At 46.5% G+C, this 20042-nt stretch overlaps 1 protein-coding gene across 8 annotated transcripts in view; it reads left to right on the top strand.

Annotated features, from left to right (window-relative positions):
- Positions 1-17131, top strand: part of PRR5 (proline rich 5) — a 68965-nt gene extending 51834 nt beyond the window's left edge. For all 8 annotated transcript variants that reach the window (XM_030960011.1, XM_030960012.1, XM_030960006.1 and 5 more), the window contains 2 exons: positions 12016-12154; positions 14743-17131. In XM_030960011.1, the coding sequence (XP_030815871.1) occupies positions 12016-12154; positions 14743-15284 (681 nt within the window). In that variant the 3' untranslated portion in view covers positions 15285-17131. The remainder of the gene's footprint in view (positions 1-12015; positions 12155-14742) is intronic.
- Positions 17132-20042: the final 2911 nt, after the last annotated feature.

Raw genomic sequence — 20042 nt, 5'->3', positions numbered from 1 at the left:
TTAGTGCTGAGATTCCCTGTGTCTGTCCTGGACAGCCTCGTGCAGCTGTGGGATGTAGGTGAGGAATAGCTCATGTTCTGTAAGACTGCAGCTGTAATGTCAGAGGCTGAAATGCACCCCTCTGTTGGACTGCATTACAGTGGCAGAGCTTTGGGAACTAATGCAGGGTGCATCTGGTGTTATGTTTTAGCTTCTCAGGGTGCAGGGGAAAAGCTCTGTTGCTTTGTCAGGAGAAGACACTTTCCTTATTTGACAGAAAGGGAAATTTTTTACAGAGGAAGTGGACTTGGGTTTTTCAATTCAATAGAGCTCCTTCTCACCAGGACTGTAACCTGGTGTAATTACAACAGCAAAGAGGAAACTCTGGGAGGAATAATGTTCATGTTCTGGCAGTCAGTGGTGGTTTTATCAGGGCTTGCAGGAAGGGCCTTGTATCACTCAAACTGTGAGTTGCCAGCATAGCCTGACTCAGTTCCAAAGCACAAACTGAAATGTTGATCCTCTGTGGCTGCTCACAGGCAGCACAGGCTGCAGTGCCTCCAGGATGCTCCTGTTTGAGCTGCAGGGGGTTCAAGAGCAGAGTTATGGATGAAGGAAGGAAGGAAGGAAGAGAACTAACAGTGCTTTTCAGCACTGAATGGTGCACAGGAGCTCGGGCTGCTTTAAATGAGGGTACTAGAGGGACAGGGGTGAGTAGAGGAAGGGTTTAGAAAAGAACTTTCTGAACCACAAAGCAAAACCACCACTATCCAACTTGCTTCCCAAAGTATGTTGTCAAAGATTACCCTGGCTGCTGAAGCTGGAACATCTTATCTCCAGGTCACTCTCCTGAGGTCTGGGAAAGCTGAAAGAGAAGAATTAGAGAGTGTTCATCTGCATCTTTCAGTTAACATCAGGATTTATTTGAGTTCACAGAATCTCTTAGGGTCGCCTGACATCTTTGAAAAGCCAAGAGCACAGCACAATATCTCTTGTGCTGAGGGAGGAGGCCTCACAAAACATAACACAGTTATCTCTCATGCTGGGGGATGAAGCCTCACTAAATACAAGCTCTGAAGGAAAAAAATGAAACCTGTGGTTTCCTCTGTGGCTCTCTGTGCCTCATTTGAGGTCCCTTGCCCGTTGTCTCTCTCTGTTGAGGAGGACAAAATGAGCTGCCCAGCGTGACCTTTTTGTTATTTCTGCAAAGTTCCTTCCATTTGAAAGGAGTGGAAAAGTACATTGCAAGATCTGCAAGTGAAATGCAGAGGGTGCTGTTTTTCCATCCCAGCAGCCACACGTGAAACTAAGGACAGCATAGTGGTTAAAAGCAGAATGGTCTTTGCTATCACAAAGCTGCAGCTGTGGAGGTGCTGTAGCACTGTGATGCCAGCTGTAGTCAATTCTTTATGGCCACAGGTTTTCACAGGCACTGGTTGCTTTTGGGAGGTTTTCTTACTAAGTCTCTTGGACCTGAAGCATAGGCTGAACAAAGCGGTGTGGGTGCTTTAATTTATCTTTACATTTGTCGGAGTTCCTGGTTTAAAAGACACAAAAAGCAGAAATCAGTAAGTAAATGTATTGTAGACCTTATTTAAATATAAATCACCATATCAAAAACCTGTACTTTATCTGGGTTGTGCATAAGTTGGGATGTTTCCTTCCTTCCTGGTGAAGGGTGGGTTGTTTGTGTTGTTTGCATTGTCCCCATGAGGAGTCAGGTAAGAAACCTTGCAGCCAGGACACAAAGGGAAGAGCCCTCTGTTTCTTTGTGTTCACACATGCAGAACTGAGAGTCTGGCCTTCACCATTCACACTGCAGAGTATTTTGTAGATACATTTATTTCTGTGCAATATTCTCTCTTTTTCTAGTTTGTTTATTGTCTCTACCAGTAAGTGCAGTTTGCAGTAGTGAAATTGCACAAGTTTGTTATCCTGGAATGAATTTGTATTGCTGGGGTTTTTAACAAGGCCTAGCATCTGATGAGGAGTACTTGTCATATTTGATTTTGTTGTGTCTCTAGGGGCAGGGGTTGGGGAGCACTGGTGGTTACTCCTGGCCATTCCTGACTGCAGGGGCTTGTTCAGGAGTAAGCCCAACACTGCCCGTGCTCCTGCACCACACACCTCAATAGTTCTGCACTCGTGTGCTCCCTCCTTGTAACTAAGGACAGTGCAAGTCCATTGCCACCTGAAAAGAGGTTTTATTTTCAGATCCAGTACTCTCCAAAACTAGCTCTCAACATATTTCACAGCACCATGTGTTGCCAGTTTTGTGAACTTAAGCAGTGGAAAAACAGGGAAGCAACATAAAATGATATATTCTCCTTTGATATATGTGAACCTGTCTCATGCACACCATGTCACCGTAATTTAAATGTGCATCTTGTCCCTCATCTTTAGCAGAAGGATGGCTTTCCAGAACACAACCATAATTTTGTCCATACCAATTAAACACAATTATTTTTGAAGGCAGTTTGCATTGTCCAGGTTCCCTTTGGGTATTGCAGTCATGGTGCATTTTAAGAGTACCTCATCTTAGGTAAAGTATCAGTTCTGTGAAGGATCCTGGTTGCTTAACCAAAGGTATGTCTTTGGGCAGAGTTGGTTAAACTAAGTGTCTTCTGGAATTTGCCTCTAGTGGTGAAACCAGTCTATTAAAACCAGTACAAGTACATTGCTAGGCAAATCCTTAATCCCTACCAAAGTGGAGTGAAATCAGTAAAATCATTCTTACTTTGAATTAGTGTGTTGTTGCAGACCCTGTAACTTTGTTGAGTGAGAGAAGGAGAAGATTTTAACTAATTGCATTCATCTGTACAGATGTCTTTTGTGGACCCATTTGGGCTAGGAGACTAAATCTGGCATAATAGCCAGCATAGAAATTTTAACGGTTGAAAAACTCTGAGCAGGAAGTGTTCCCACAGTGCAAGAATCCTTTGAGTCAGGATGCTTTAATACTGCAATTCATAAGTTGTCTACAGGAGGAATAGAAGAAAGTTAATGCAGTATAATACTGCTATATAAATTGTATAATACTGCAGGGTTTGCTCTGCAGGACTGACATCCTGGGCACTGGAGGGGAGAGAGCCCAGTACAAGAAGAGTCCTCCTTGTGTGTGAGTTCCTGCAGTGGGTGTAAGAGGGAAATCTTTGAGCTTTTCCTCAGAGTGCTGTGCATGACCACTGAAGATGGAGGGCTTGTGAGCAGGAGCCTTCCAGGACAATGCAGTGTGCTGCAGGGTGCTGCAGGGTGCTGCAGTGTGCTGCTGTGCATGGCCACTGAGGATGGAGGGCAGTGAGCAGGAGCCTTGCAGCACGATGCTGTGTGCTGCAGGGTGCTGCAGTGTGCTGCTGTGCATGGCCACTGAGGATGGAGGGCAGTGAGCAGGAGCCTTGCAGCACGATGCTGTGTGCTGCAGGGTGCTGCAGTGTGCTGCTGTGCATGGCCACTGAGGATGGAGGGCAGTGAGCAGGAGCCTTGCAGCACGATGCTGTGTGCTGCAGGGTGCTGCAGTGTGCTGCTGTGCATGGCCACTGAGGATGGAGGGCAGTGAGCAGGAGCCTTGCAGCACGATGCTGTGTGCTGCAGGGTGCTGCAGTGTGCTGCTGTGCATGGCCACTGAGGATGGAGGGCAGTGAGCAGGAGCCTTGCAGCACGATACTGCGTGCTGCGGTGAGAGCAGCAGCTCCTGAGCAGCTGTGTGCTAGAGGAAGGCTTCAGCTCTTGGGCAACACCTTCTGCTCCAAGAACCACTGTGATCTCGTCCAGAGCATGTGCTGGATGGGTTCAGACAACCAAACAGTGCTGTAGAGCAAACAAAAGCTGTGCATAGCTGGTAGCAGCTCCTGAGACCTCTTCTCAACCAAGTAACTTCACTGCCACAGGTTTGTGAGGAGTCTGTGATTCTGTCTGGAAGACTGGTGCAAACTGGATGATTGGCTGTGAAGTTTGTGCATCCATCTCTTCTAAGGAGGATGGAGGACTGCAGATGTCCATCCCAAGTGTGACCCACAGTGTACCTGGGAGCATCTGCTGTGCCATTGCTGGTGCATGTGGCAAGGACCAGTGACCCACTTGTCTCCAGCTTGTCCCCGTGGTGATTTCCTGCCTGCCTTGAGGCAGGGCTGGTCAGTGTTACTCAGGTTCCAGAAGGTTGTGATGCAGTGAAAGTGGGATAACAGGCAGTCCTGTAAGGGCACTGGTTTCCTAATGCCTCACAAGCAAGGCTGCTGCTCTCTCTCTGGCCATGCCAAGCAGCACATCTTGCTGCCTCTGTGGTCACCAGGGCGTGCAGACTGCCCTGCACCTAAAGTCTCCACCACCAGCGCTGGCTGAATCCTGTATTGTCACAACAGATATTATTCTGCATCTGCCTTGTGACCTTTAATTTCAGTTTTCTCTGGGAGTGTTTGGGCAACGATTGTTATCCAGTGTGTGTCAGATTATTGCCATTGCCTGGGTGTTTCTTTCTGTCATATTGAGTTTTCCTTTTCTCCCAGGAATCTGCTGCCTTTAAGCAGAGGATAGTTACATTTCTTGGCTGTTTGCCTGTGTGGTTAAGGCAGGGCAATACATGAGGCCGAGACCTCTGCTTTCAGAACTGACCCTGTGAATGCTTCTGGCAGTGTTTCCTTTCACACAGCACCAGGTCAGGACTGTTTCACATTTTGTTGGTAGACAAGGGTGAGTGCAGCCATCACGGGTGCCCCTGATGTCCCCACATGGAGGATGCTCCAGCAGACTGAGATCCAGATTGTTTTATCTGGCCATGAGCTGAGCCATACACAGTCACTTCTGGTCTGTGGGCAGAGGGCTTTGCTCTCTGCTCCATTAAGTTACCAAGAGTGATCATTGCTGAAATTACTTTGTTAAATCACCCAGAGGTTTGCCTTTTCCTCTTTCCTTTCCTGAGTTCAGAAGTTGCACCAAGCACCAAGCCGTGCTGCGTCTGTTGCTGGCAGGGCCTGGGGCTTGGGTCCAGAAGGTCTGCTTTGTTTGTTCCCTTGGGTCTGGAGGAATACAGATTTTATTTATGTTTTATTTTATTCTTTTTTATTCTTTTCATTTAAAAGCTGTCCAGCAGTTTATCAGTTGAAGCAGAAGACAATCCTTTGCAGCAATATTACTCATGTACACATGCTGATCAGCTGAAGTGTTAAAGCTCCAGGTGAGTGCTCCAGCCTTTAATCAATGACCAGTCATTGATTCAGCACATCCACAAGCTTCAGGTGGGCATGAAGCAGTTCCTCCATGATGTCCAGTTTTTAGGGTACTTTTAGACACTAGAGATACTTTTCAATGGATAACTTATTAGGTGAATGGTCTGTTAATAGCCTGTGCTATTAACAGAGGGATGTGAAAAGCAGCTGAGCAATGCTGCCATTTCTAGGTGTTACAAGTGGTGGGTACTATTAACCCGAACTGGAAAACACAGAACCTGGGACCTTTCATAAGTACTGAGCAAAACCCTGAGTTACTGCTGGTCAATTAAAAGCTGTTTGGGTGTTTAATAGTTGTCGATGATGATACTCACATACAGATGAGTGAGGAGTTACCTGAGGCAGTGTGTGTGCAGCTGTTGAGCCAGAGCTGAAGCAGCCTCTGGTGAAGGTGAATGCAGAGAGGCGCTCAGCAATGATGGGGGCTTGCAGAGAGGCTGCTGTGGCAAGAGCAGAAACAACATCCCTGATCCTGGGGATCCCATGGAGAGCTGCAATCCCTGACCCCATGGAGGAGCTCAGCAGCTGATGGGGGCTTGCAGAGAGGTTTATGTGGCACAGGAGCTCAGCAGGTGATAGGGAGCTTGCCCATGGGCTAAATCAGGAGCTCGCCGTGGGTGGGGGGTATCACCAAGCAGCAGATGTCAAAGGGATGGAGCAGAGCTTTAAAAGGGAAGGAATCGGGCATGAGAGAGTGATGGCCAGATGGAGATCCAGCTAAGGCCCTCAAGTGGAATTCTGTAAGGCAAACATCAAGAAGAGCCAGCAGCCAGGCTTGTTTCTGGTCTCTTGCCATGTATGAAACAGTCCTTTAGGGTGTGCATGATGGCCAGAGGATGTGATAGCTTTAGCTGGAGCTCTTTTGTCTCCAGCTGTTGTGAGTTCTGTGCTTAGTTCTCTGGTCTGGTGCAGGATTTTTAGGGTAAGTCATTTTTCCAGTGCATTTTTTCCATTTTTCAGTGCAACCCACCAGTTGCCAAGATTTCAAGGCAGCTGGATGGGGTGGTGAATATGCCATTCTTCTGCTGGTGGCTACCAGAAATAGTTAAGAAGAAAAAGGGTGAGAAAAATTAATGTAATAGGAAACAGAAGTTGTGATTGTGCTTATTTTGTTACTGTGGTAAAGTAAAGCAGGGACATTTGATGTTTTTTTAAAAATTAATTTATTTAAAGAAAAAATGTGGCAAATGTTATCAAAATAGTTTATGTTTCTGGAAGCTTTACAAGTCAGGTAGCCTGTGCCTAGATCCAATGTTAATAATGGCTTAGCAGTATTTTTTGTTGCAATTTATGTACATTTAAAAATTCTCAAAGCACTCCATATTTGGAGTGCTTTGAAGAACAGCATATAAAAGGTTAAAGTAATGAACATTGAATATGTTTTAAGGTTATCTTTGAGAGGGACCGTTTATATCCTTACATGCTTGCCTGAGGTGGCCTCTGCTTTAGGACTTCAAAGAAATCCCATATACAGAAGAAATTCTTCCCTGTTGCAGTGGTGGGGCCTTAGCACGGGTTGCCCAAGGAAGCTGTGGCTGTCCCACCCATGGGATTGTCCAAGGCCAGGTTGGATGGGGTTTGGAACAGCCTGGTACAGTGGAAGGTGTCGCTGCAGGGGATGGGGTGAGAGAAGCTTTGAGGTCCCTTCCAACCCCAGCCATCCTGTGATTCTATGATTGTACATGTTGAAAAGGGAGGCTGTGGCCTTACGTGCTCAGGTACAAATCCCCCAAATTCTATTCTTCTGAACATACCTGCTGGCTCATTTATTCTTTCCTTTGTACTTTCACAAGAAGCCTTTGTGCCCTCAAAAGCTCAGTAGGAGTCCGTGGTTAGTTTACAGAATTAAGAGGGATGGAAACCTGGGCAGTTGGGTGCATCCCTGCTTGCTGGAATGGTTGTGGATGTGACTTAGGGGGTTTTGTTCCTAAATGCAAAAAGGGTTTTATTCCAGTGCCACACTCGAGCGTCGCAGTGGGGCCCCTGCGTGCGGCTGCTCCAGCAGATGGGGCAGTGTCCTCATAAAGGAAATACATAAATAACCTGTAAGGCTTTAGGGATGGGGCCCTTCTGGGAGTGCTTGCCTGTTTACATATAAAAACCAGTCATGCATAGGCCCTTTTGATGCATTTGACCTACTACAGAAAAATGTTAGTATCAAAACCATTTAATTAAGGTTAATGAAGTTTGGGACTTGGGTACTATATCTCATGCAGTAATACATGTCTCTGTTCTTGATAGGTGTCTTCCATATTGAGGACTCAAATCCCCATGATCGCCATGCCTTCAGAGCACGGCAGACTCCTGTCATAATATTACATTATGATCCTTTCCAAATGGAGACACAATGAGGTGCCCCTTCTTGTGTTTTGAAACTGTGTGATCAGCATGAGGATTTGATACAGCACTTCCACTCTTCCAAAGTACTGAGGTGCCTGCAGATATTTGATATTGAGCTATTTTGGCCCTCAACTGCATAATAAATAGGCCAGGTAAGGCCTTTGAAGGGAATTTAATAGACACATCTCACAGTCATAGAGAAGCATAAAACTCTTCTGCTAAAATGAGACTGGGTTCATGAAAGGCCACGGTTATCTTTTAAAGTAAGTGTTTGCAGGTCTGCAGAGCAAATATTGCATTAAAGATACAGGTAGAATCTCTGTTTTACTGGTAATGCTCCAAGTTTTATTTTTTCTCCAAATTGTGATAGAGCTTCTTGTAAGCTAACAGCCAGCCTTGTGACTTTTGCTTTATTACTTCAGAGTGAAATACTGAGATAGTAAGGCATGGAGCAGTAAGTACAAGGAGAAGCATAAGCTGCCAAAGTAACAGCAAAATACTTCATTATCATTATTATTACTATTTTATTGGTGACTTTTAAGTCCTGTCATCATTTTTTCAGAAACAGTTATGACACAAATAACCATCCAAGCTTGCGTAACTCTAAGGGTTATTTTGTTTGCCTTTATAAGCACCAATCACTTACAAATTTAGCGAAGGGTCTAAAAAGGACTTCATACAGATACCAATGTAGGTGGGTGTACAGATGTCTATACATACTTAGCTGTCTATTTATCTGTCTTTGCATCCAGATACATGAAACATTTATAACTCTACTTTGCTCCATTCCTAAGCTTCTACTAGAAGTGCTTTTCTGCTGAATTTGGTGTTACACGAACAGGTCATTGCACACGTGGCACAGGGGATGGGTTAGAAACCCCTGGTGGGGAGACAGGAGTTTAAGTGCACTCTTGGGCCTGGCATGTAAATCAAAACAAGCTTCTTGCAGGCACCCAAAGCTCGCTCTGAGCCTGCAGCCACTTCTCTAGGCTATGTGGGCTGGGGTGATGCATAAATAAGGGACAGTGTCATTACATCAGATGGAAAGTTTACATTGGGAAGGCTAAAATTGTCCTTGCTACACTTTGGGATGTACTTGTATTTGGTAAGACACAGAGGTCTAGAGGATGCTTGGCATTGAGTATCAGGTCAGAAAGGAAGCAGGAAAGCCACTGGTTTGGGGGTCAGGACGGGATCTGCACCGTGGTAATGCTCCTGCTCTGACAGGAGCTCCACAGCCAGTACAAGGTTTAAGGGGTTGCTCCATCAGTCCCTGCAGAAAAGCTGTGAACAGTGGTCAGTGCAGGAAGGATGTCACAGGTGATAGAGTGTGTTTGTGCCAAGGCACGGTGCAGAGGCAGCACTGGCTCCAGACAACACCACATATTTTATGAGTTTTCAGAATATTTTTAAAAGTATCCCGCCCGCGGCCGGGGAACCCTGCCTGCAGGGCCGGCCGTGCCTGCGGGGCCGTGCCTGCGGGGCCGTGCCTGCGGGGCCGTGCCTGTGGGGCCGTGCCTGTGGGGCCGTGCTTGTGGGGCCGTGCTTGTGGGGCCGTGCTTGTGGGGCCGTGCCTGCGGGGCCGTGCTTGTGGGGCCGTGCTTGTGGGGCCGTGCTTGTGGGGCCGTGCCTGTGGGGCAGTGCCCGCGGGGCCGTGCCCGCGGGGCCGTGCTTGTGGGGCCGTACCTGCGGGGCCGTGCCTGCGGGGCCGTACCTGCGGGGCCGTGCCTGCAGGGCCGCCCGTGCCTGTGGGGCCGTGCTTGTGGGGCAGTGCCTGCGGGGCCGTGCCTGCGGGGCCGTGCCTGCAGGGCCGCCCGTACCTGCGGGGCCGTGCCTGCGGGGCCGTGCCTGCAGGGCCGGCCGTGCCTGCAGGGCCGGCCGTGCCTGCGGGGCCGTGCCTGTGGGGCCGGCAGTGCCTGCGGGGCCGTGCCTGCGGGGCAGTGCCTGCAGGGCCGGCAGTACCTGCGGGGCCGTGCCTGCGGGGCAGTGCCTGCGGGGCCGGCAGTGCCTGCGGGGCCGTACCTGCGGGGCCGTGCCTGCGGGGCCGTGCCTGCGGGGCCGTGCTTGCGGGGCCGTGCCTGCGGGGCCGTGCCTGCGGGGCCGTGCCTGCGGGGCCGGCCGTGCCTGCGGGCCCGTGCCTGCGGGCCCGTACCTGCGGGGCCGTGCCTGTGGGGCAGTACCTGCGGGGCCGTGCTTGCGGGGCCGTGCCTGCGGGGCCGTGCCTGCGGGGCCGTGCCTGCGGGGCCGGCCGTGCCTGCGGGCCCGTGCCTGCGGGCCCGTGCCTGCGGGGCCGTGCCTGTGGGGCAGTGCCTGCGGGGCCGTGCCTGTGGGGCCGGCCGTGCCTGCGGGGCCGTGCCTGCGGGGCCGTGCCTGCGGGGCCGTGCCTGTGGGGCCGCGCCTCTCCGGGAGCTGTGCAGGCTCCCCAGCAGGCTCAGCTCACACCCCGCTGCCCCGGCAGGCTCAGCTCACACCCCGCTGCCTGCATCTCGACAGCCACTCCCCGTCCTGCTGGCCTTAATGCCGCTTTCCCTCTCGGTCTCCCCTCTCGGTCTCTCTCTCCCCGCTATCCTTTTCCATTTTGCTTCCTCTTTCTCTGGCTTTTTTAGCCCTCTTTAGTAGGTCAACTTCTTTTTTTGTTCTTGGTTTTGGTTACCAAGAAACACTTCTCACGTGTAAGGTTGTCTCAGTTCACTTAATTTCGTTCTAGACCATCAGTTTTTAAAAGAACTCCTCGCAGTTCCCTACTGTGCAATGTGACAGGGTTCTTTACCCACAGCTGATATTTAGCTACTTGTCTTTCACAAGTACAAAAAATACTAAAATGGTAGGAAAGTCAATAAAGCTCTACAGCAAAGCCTGGGCATGAGCAATGCTAAATATCATTGGCTTCTGCCACTCATATGTGTCATGTTTCGTTCCAGAGGTATTCAGTGTGGCAGCCTGATGCAGGATGTCCTCAGCCCTGGCCTTTGCTTGGTGTGCTCATGACGGGTTTGTGAATATGTACTAAGGTAGCAGGCATGCTGCCTTTCTGAGGGCTTGGCTAAATCCCAGCAGGTTTACAAACCCTGGAACAGAGCTCAATAAGCCAGGAATGACTTGGAAATAATACATACACCTTCATTAAGTCTTCTGAATTATTCCAGTGTTCATTTTGCCTGGTGGAATAACTGTGGGCTCATTCTGCTGTTCCTTTGATGTTTGCAAGCTTTTGGATCCACTGGATATGTCTTTGTCTTCAAATTTGTATTTGTGGCTGTCCCAGAGTTTTTCAGGACATAGCACATCACCAAAGATTGTTATTTGTTATTTAAAAACTGCTGAACTGGAATTCAAATTCTGTCCAAATTTGAATTGTCGGTTAGCCATTATTCATTTTCCATTCATAAACTTCTATCAAGTGGGGAGGCGGGGCAGCAAGCAGGGTGTGGAGTCAGCCATTCAGAAACACGTGTGAGAGTCGCTCTGGACTCTGGTTGGTGAATCATGCTGAGCTGTGAACACATCCTGAATGTCAGGATCCTTTCACATGCTGAAGGAAGTGTTGCAACTTTACTCATCTGCTCTTTATATTGCTCTCCGGAGCCTTTCATCCAATCCGTTGCTTTTTACAGTAGCTCAGGAACACGTCATGATAACTGCTAAATTCTGGCAGAGTTCTTGCTGACTATGGCATTTAGCATACTGATTCTGCCACATGATGTGGTGAGCATGTGGAAAATGTGAATTTGCTCCATGTTGCAAGAGGAATCCCACTCAAGAGTGTGGGGGCTCTGCTCAGAGCACATGGAGCACACACGCTGCAGCTGTGAGCTGAAGGGACAATACAGTTCTGCAAGGTTTTTCTGTCCCCTCTGCAGCCTAACAAGTGTGCTTGTGGGTGGAAGTGCAGAGTTACCAGCTAAAGGCTCAACCTTCTGGCTGTGGGTGATTCTTTCCATGCTAATTATAATGTGACTTTTGCCTGGAACATGATAGGTGCCAGGGCATGGATGAGGAAAGAGAACAAACTTCTTTACTGTAAATATTGGTTGTTGAAAATATCCTGGCAGAAATATTTCTGAGGGTCTCAGTTTCACCTTTTCCTAATGCTGTTGGTATTGCCGAAATGGCAGCGGCACCGTGTGGTACCAGATGCCATCATTCAGGAAGTCACTGTAAGATCACAACAGCAAAAAGTCCAGGGATATTTTTAATTCCTCCTTACAGATATGTCCTCTCTCCTTCCCTGAGTGCTGTGCACTAAGCAGGATGTACTGTGCTGGATTTAAATGTCCTGCAGGTAGCTTTGGTCTGATTCCATCTCCTGGTTTTACAGCAGAGGAATCAGCTGTAGCAGCACACCAGGATCACATTGCAGGGCACCTTTGCCTTCATCAGTGCAAATGCTCGTTCTGCTCTGCTTGCCCTGGGGAGCCAGGAGAGCTTGTGATTGAAGGGGCAGTGCTCATGCTGGCTGTTTCCTCTTTTTCAGGGGGTTCACGAGTCCAAAGGTGTGTCTGAAGATTATCTGAAGCTGGAGTCCCTGCTCCAGAAGGTTGTTTCTCCTTACCTGGGCACGTACGGGCTGTACTCCAGCGAGGGACCCTTCACGCACTCTGCCTGTATCCTGGGTAAGGACAGCACAGACTCATTTGGCACAGCACACAGAGCTTCCCAAGACCTTCCCAAACCTTGCTCCATGCAGGGCCAGGGCCTGCACCAGAGGTGCTGCCAGTGCTCACATGAATACATCGGGCTTCTTGTTTAACACCATTCCAGGTGCAGAGTCACAGTGAAACTTGCAGTGGCAAATGATGGAAACAGTTCATCATAAAAGTGCTCAGTAATACAAAATCACTAAAATAATTCTAGAGTATTTAGCATTTCCATTCTGCCTTTCAACAAGAGAGCTTTAACACAGGATGCTGTATGGACAGTCAGAGGAAGAAGCAAGAAGCCGCTTTCAAAGTACTCAGTAGGTCATTTTCATTAGTGTTCATTAGTACACAAAGGTTGTACAGGGCTGTTAGAATTAGGGAAGAGAGGAGGAATTTGTCTTAGGAAAGACTAACACACAAGCCTCCAAGCATGTTAAAGCTTTCTGCAGAGTAGAAGGTAATACGCTGTTCTCCATCCCAGTGGAGGTAAGAAATACAGAGTGGGTCTTACATAGCAGTGAGAATTCCTGTTGCATGGAGGGAAAAATCTCTTCAATTTCCCATGCATTGCCTCTATTGAATCTTTCCTGCTGAGACACTTTTTACCTGTCACAAACATCAGCATCCATAAGGAGCAAGGGGGAAACGTGGGCTGGCCTGGTGGCAGCTTGAGTTCCCTCCAGCTTAATTTCTGATTCCTGGAGCTCTGAAGCCTTTGGTGACTTCTGTGATGACAAGATTTAGCCAGGATGAAGGTGGAATATCCTACATACCATGCAATCTGTTCAAAATACAAGGGAGATACAACCAGTGTAAATGGAATAGGAAACGTGGTAGTACCTGAGTATTTTATTGTAAATCCTGGGATGGTCTGATTAAATAGAGCAGACAGAAGGGAAGATCAGTTCAATTGCATGTTCTCTCTGCACTCAATTCAGCCTGTTGGCTTGTCAGAAATGGTCAGTAAAGTAGCTGATTTTCCCTTGGAGCTGAATGACAGAATGGTTGTGTTGCAGCAGGTGTTTAAGAAACAAATGAGTTTTAAGTCACTAAACAGAGGCTGGTTATGTCCTGAAAATGGTTCGGGATGACTACTTTGTGTTCATTGCTTGCATTAAAAGGCCACAAGCATTTACATGGAGCCTCAAAGTGACATTTTCTAAATACAAGCTTTTGTATGTCTAGATAGAAAAAATGCACCCAAAGAGAATAAAGCATCAGTGAAAGGAATTGTTAGCAAATAAATGTCTGATTCCATGACTGCAGAAGATAGGAAGGTTTTGGTGGGCTGGGCACTTCCTCTTGTTGCAGTCTGATCTAATTCTCTTCAACTGTTTTGCTACCAGGTTGTTAGCAGAGTTCATAGCCCCAGGAACCTTTTCTCATTACCAGCTCAAACTCCCAACAATGAAAGAGTCCAGAAATGAACTTGGATCAGATGATTTCACTGCTGAGGCAGACACAGCTGCAAAACACAGTCATAAATACAGAAACTGGCTTTTTTAGTAGCACAGCATATGATTGGAATTTGTGTCTTGGTGAGCACATAACTGCACAATCGCATGATTTGAAGAGATTGGAATATGTTTGAGGGAACATGCACCAGCATCCCGATTTAAAGCAGACAGGTTATTTGCAGTGGCTGGCGTGACTTCCAGAGGGTAATTTGATCCCCTGCTCCAGTTGTGCCTCCTTCATGGGATGGCAAAGTGAGAGCAGCAGAAAGAAAGCTTCAAAAGTGAGACCTAATATTATTCACACCACTTTTTCTTCTGATAGCAGGAATGAATCTGGGCACTGAGACCTGCACAGAGTTTGAGTGGTGGTCGTTTTTCTCATGATGGTCATTTTATTCACGCTGCCAGGACACTCTAGCACTGAACTACTGCCAGAGAGGGAGCTCAGTGCTCACTTGCTGCCGTCTGCTGCCTGTTTGTTTTGAGAACCCCACTTGGTTAACGGCATTCAGGCAATCGCTGCTGGATTTAAGGCAGATTTGCACCCCCAGAAAGAGCTTTCTGTGGGCACTGCCCTCTAGGTAACATTTTCAGTCTCTCTTGGTGGTCTCCCCCATGTGGTGTCTGAACTTTGAAGGTTTTTCCAGAATTAGTAGAAAAACTGGCTGTCTTAATCCTCATGCTCCAAATCTGAAGAGACTTTATTTTCCCAGGATGGGTGGAAAAGTTAAAATTCAGCTACTACAAATGGGTAAAAATGTTTATAGCCTGAAAAAGAATAGAATTGCACTTTCTGTTCTTGTCTAAAGGAAGTATTTACAACTGTATATCAGCTCTCTCACTGTATTTACTGAGGGTGTGTGAATATAAGGGAATCTCAGTTATTATTTGTAAAGATAGATATGGGGTCTTCAGTATGCTAAAGAAATCTAGGCAATCTGAAGCCTGTGAATCTCCAAAATCAGCAAAATGTCTTCTTCTAGAGAAGTTTCATTCCAGAAAAGCTCATGAATAATCAGGACTTTGCATTTCTTTTGAACACTGGTAGTTATTAGTACCCTAACAGGAGGCTGTGCAGGTGTGACTGTGGCTCTGTGTTCACAGAGAAGCGGTTCTTCAGGCGCTCCCGGTCGGGGGAGATCCTCGCCAAGAACCCCGTGGTGCGCTCCAAGAGCTACAACAACCCGCTGCTGACGCCCGTGGCCGAGTACGACAGCGAGAGCGCGGCTGCCAACGGAGCCGGCATCCGCAGGCACTCGGTGTCAGAAATGACCTCCTGCCTGCAGCTCCAGGGCTACTCCAGCCTCGCCCCCATCACGGACAGCGGCTCCAGGAGCTCCGTGAAGAGCTCGCTGCCCGCAGAGCAGGAGAGGCCCAGCGCCGGGCCAGGGCAGTGCTCCAGCAAACTGGGCACAGCCGAGCAGCAGAAAGGACTCTTCCACTCCATTGGCGACCCACACAGCTCTTTGGAGCTGGACAGAGACGCTGCCTTACTTCCAGCTCCCTCTTCCAGCCCTGAGAACATGGTGGATCAGATCTTGGAGTCCATCGACTCTGACTCTGAAGGCATCTTCATTGATTTTGGCCGAGGCTGTTCCAGTTCATCGGCGTACAACGTGGATGTGAACAGACAGAGCATTGTGTGAAGGATGTTAGGAGACAAACTCTGGGGTTTAATTAAATATGGAAGTTACCGAGACAGTGTGTTGGACTGTGGGCAAGCTGTCTATGCCTGGCAGATCTAAGGCAGATTTGCCAGGTCATTGTGGCTGTACTGAACAAACACAGTTTGGTTATAGCAGGTGGGAATCTGCTGAGGGGGAAGCAACTCCAACTGCTTTTCCCCATCCCTGGCATCCTGCAGATGGATTTCCTGTTTCTTTATAAACCTAGGGGATCACAAACTCACAAGTGTCTGGTAAAATACTGTTAGTGCAGCTGGCAGTGTTTGTTCAGGAAAGCAGCTCAGCAATAGCTGTGCTCACTTCTGATTTTCTGAAGAGGTTTCCTGCAGATGGTAGGTTGTTCTCTGAAGTGTAACACCTCAGCCAGAGTAGAAACATATCCTTTAAAAACAAACAAATACAAAAGGCCTTTGGCTTTCATGCCACAGAATACAATAATGAAGAAGTCTCTTTTAATCTTTTTCTTGTACATCCTTGTATGCACTTTTTTGCCTAATGGTGACTTAGAGTTCTTGAAGAAAGGCAAATAAACAGAAATATGCTTCTGATGTCACACAGTGCCTAGTGTCTCCTTTTCTGTTCCACTGTGTCCTCAGCCAGTACCTTGTGTCTGGGAGGATTGTCTCAAAATTGGCTTCCAAGACCAAAATGAATTTGCTCTGAATGTGGCACTTGGAGAAATGCGTACTGTCAGTTCCTGAAGCTTCTGTTGTATGGAGAGATTCCATCATATTTCATCTTACTTGTTTCCTAAATAAGTGAAAATGTGGCCTCTCAGGGAAATCCTCATTCTATGTTTATATTCTCATAGAAATACCATCACGCATCTGCTGTCAGTGGTGGTTTGGGAAGTGTGAACCTTGCAGCTCTTCCTATCCTGAGCACACCTGGCTCTTTGGTTCTCTCTTGCAGTAGCACAGTGGTGTGAGAGCTGGATCAGCAGCTTGGCAGAGGATTGATGCATGTGATCCCAAGGTGGAGCAGAAATGCTGCTGCACAGTCCAGTTTTGATCAGGGGGTTTGCAGTGAAGGCAGCTGCATTCTGTGTCTGTGCTTTGGTGGAAGGAGTCAGTCGATGCCCCCTGAGGTGCCCCCCCTCTCCTTGCTGATGGCATGATGGGCCCTCACTCCCAGGAACTCTTGGAAACCACAGCAGAGAGTGGAACTCCTGCTGAAACTGGCTCCAGTACGTGACAGGAGTGATGATTTCCAGAAGTGTCCTAGAGTGGTACAAGCCGCCATGCTGGCACCATCAGTCCCTACCCTCATTCTGGCTGACAAACACTGTTCTGTTTCCTAAATTGTGATTTCATTTGGAGGAGAAGAGTGTCCACAGCCTTGTTCTAAGGACACAGTGCAGGGAGGAAAGGTAAGATTCAAACCCTTACATAAAAATATAACCCCAAAGGTAACAAATATAGTGCCTCCACACGCCTTCATCCCTCAAGGAACTTTACATGTTGTAAGAGTCATGAGCATACCTAATTACTGGGGAATGTTTAAGCACAGTTCCAATGGAGGAGAGGAGAGGACTGCTAGGACCCTTCACACTGCAGGTTTTGTGTGGGTGGTGTCTTCTGCTCTGGTGGAAGCCGTGGTACACAGGATTGCTCTGGTGGAACCCTCTGGTATGCTGGCAGTTAACGAGCTTTTCTCACCTTGCACACATGGAATAGGGAATAAAAACCCTTCTCTGTTTTAGAAGGTTATTTAGAGACTGGGTTCAGGAGTGTGAATGCATGAGAGAAATTCTCCTATGGCAAAGGCATAGAAAAAGGCCAGAAAAAAATGAAGAAAGGCAAGAAAAAAGGCAGGAAAGGCCAGAAAAAAGGCAAGAAAAAAGGGAATGAAGGTAAGAAAAAAGGGAATAAAGGCAAAAAAAGGCAAGTAGAAAGGCCAAGAAATGGCAAAAAAGGCAAGAAGAAAGGCCAAAAAAGGCTAAAAAGGGGGCAAAAAAGGCAAGAAGAAAGGCCAAAAAAAGGCCCAAAAAAGGGCAAAAAAAGGTAAGAAGAAAGGCCAAAAAAGGAGGCAAAAAAGGCATCAAGAAAGGCCAAAAAAAGGGCAAAAAAAGGCATCAAGAAAGGCCAAAAAAGGGCAAAAAAAAGGCATCCAGAAAGGCCAAAAAAGGGCAAAAAAAGGCATCCAGAAAGGCCAAAAAAGGGCAAAAAAGGCATCAAGAAAAGGCCAAAAAAGGGCAAAAAAAGGCATCAAGAAAGGCCAAGAAAGGGCAAAAAAGGCATCAAGAAAAGGCCAAAAAAAGGGCAAAAAAGGCACAAAAAAAGGCCAAAAAAAGGGCAAAAAAAGGCATCAAGAAAAGGCCAAAAAAGGGCAAAAAAGGCATCAAGAAAAGGCCAAAAAAGGGCAAAAAAGGCATCAAGAAAAGGCCAAAAAAGGGCAAAAAAAGGCATCAAGAAAAGGCCAAAAAAGGGCAAAAAAGGCATCAAGAAAAGGCCAAAAAAAAGGGCAAAAAAGGCATCAAGGAAGCACAAAAGGGCAAAAAGAAAAAAAGGGCAAAAAAAAGGCATCAAGAAAGGCTAAAAAAGGGCAAAAAAAGGCATCCAGAAAGGCCAAAAAAGGGCAAAAAAAAGGCATCCAGAAAGGCAAAAAAGGAAGGAAAAGGGAAAAAGGGGAAAGGGAAAAAAAGGAAGGCAAAGCCAAAAAAAGGGCAAAAAAAAAAAAGGCATCCAGAAAGGCTAAAAAAGGGCAAAAAAAGGCATCCAGAAAGGCCATGGGGTGTAATTTAGCAGTTGTGATGAGAGTGATGCTGAGTTTGTGTGTAATCTGAAGGGGGGGTGTTAGTGGTAGATGAGTGTTGTTTTCTGTGTGCTTTTGTTGTTTTGGGTTTCCTGTAACAATAAAGCAACAGGTAATGAAAATAGAAAAAGGTTATCATCTTGTGTTAATGTGTGTATTGCTCTGTGTTGACATTAGCTGCTGCATTTCCCTGTATTCCTCCATATGTAAATTAGACTCTTACCAGTGTGTCTATGGGCTGTGTCTGCACTTGCATTTTATACACTGTTTCCATTATGTGTAAATAAAAACATTCATTTAATAAAGTTGAATCACCCCTAATAAAGATACCCCATGCCCTTCCCCTACCATGGCTCCTGTGTTTTTGTGATGTGCTTTTGTCATTTCTTTCCACTGTATTCCTTCCTCTTGCTCCTGACTTTTCTATTTCTAACTTAATTTCCATCTGTCTCTAACCCTTTGTTTCTGTTTCTCACTCTTTGTGACACTGTGTCTCTGCCTCTGTAACTCTTTTTCTATCTGCTTCCTTTTTTCTGTTTGTCCATTTCACTCTTTCTGTCTGACTGTATTTATTTCTCTCTTTTGTCTATACTTTGCACCTTATTTCTTTTTCTTTATAACTTTCACCCTCACTCTTCTTGCTTCTTTTTCTCTCTGCGTTCTCCTTTTCCTTGGTTTGTTGTTTTTACTCTTAGTCTTTTCCTTTTTCCCTCTAGCCCTAAGTGTTCACTTACTCTAATCCTAACCACTTTCTTTTCCCTCTAACTCCTGTCCCCCTTCCGTTTTCCCACCCTCCTTTTCTTCTCTCTGTCTGCTTTTCTCCTCTGTCTGTCTTCTTTTCTCCAGTCTCTGTCTGCTTTTCACTGTTTTTCCTACTCTCTCTCTATTTTTCTCAATCCTTTCTTCTCTCTTCTCTCTTTTTCTCTTTTCTCTTTCTCCACTTTTTTCTTTCTTTCTCTCTTTTCTCTCTTTTTTTTTTTTCTTTTCTCTCTTTCTCTCTGCTTTTTTTCTTTCTCTCTGCTTTTTTCTTCTTTCTCTCTCTTTCTTTCTCTCTGCTTTTCTCTCTTTTCTCTCTTCTGTTTTTTTCTCTCTTCTCTCTGCTTTTTTCCCTCTCTTCTCTCTTCTCTCTCTCCTCTCTCTCTTCTGCTTTTCTCTCTCTTCTCTCTTTTTCTCTTTTCTCTCTGCTTTTTTTCTCTTTTCTCTTTCTGCTTTTTTTCTCTTTTTTCTCTCTTTCTCTTTTTTTTCTCTTTTCTTTTTTTCTCTCTTTTCTCTCTTTTTTCTCTCTCTTTTCTCTCTGTTTTTCTCTTTTTTCTCTCTTTTCTCTCTCTTCTCTCTCTTCTTTCTTCTCTCCACTTTTTTCTCTTCCCTCTTTTCTTCCCTCTTCTCTCTTTCCTCTCTTCTCTCTGCTTTTTTTCTCTTTCTCTTCTCTCTTTTCTCTCTGCTTTTTTTTCTCTTCTCTCTTTTCTCTCTGCTTTTTTTCTCTTTTCTCTTTTCTCTCTTTTCTCTTTTTTTCTCTCTTTTTTTTTCTCTCTTTTTTCTTCTCTCTTTTTTTTTTTCTCTCTTTTTTTTTCTCTCTGCTTTTTTCTCTTTCTCTTTTCTCTCTCTCTTCTCTCTTTTCTCTCTTTTTTCTCTCTTTTCTCTCTTTTCTCTCTGCTTTTTTCTCTCTTCTCTCTCTTCTCTCTGCTTCCCCCCCCCCTTCTTGTTTTCCTTTCTAGCTTTAGATTAAAAAAGCAGCAGTAGAAACTTTCAGGCTCCCTGCGAGTAAAAGAAAAAAATTAAAAACCAAAACCAACCATTTACTCTGTGGGAGTCTGAAATTTTCTACTGCTGCAGGGAAGATAAAAGAATAAAAACTCTTTCTATAGACAGCATAGGGACCCCCACCCCAGCTGCCACCACTCGCCCCTACTCAGCGGCCACCGCCCACACCCAGCCCCGCACACAAACCCCTCCCCTGCAGCCCCC

Source organism: Camarhynchus parvulus, chromosome 1A (assembly GCF_901933205.1).
Source record: "Camarhynchus parvulus chromosome 1A, STF_HiC, whole genome shotgun sequence".
In the NCBI taxonomy this organism is placed as follows: Eukaryota; Metazoa; Chordata; class Aves; order Passeriformes; family Thraupidae; genus Camarhynchus; species Camarhynchus parvulus.
This window is presented reverse-complemented; position numbering and strand designations above follow the sequence as displayed.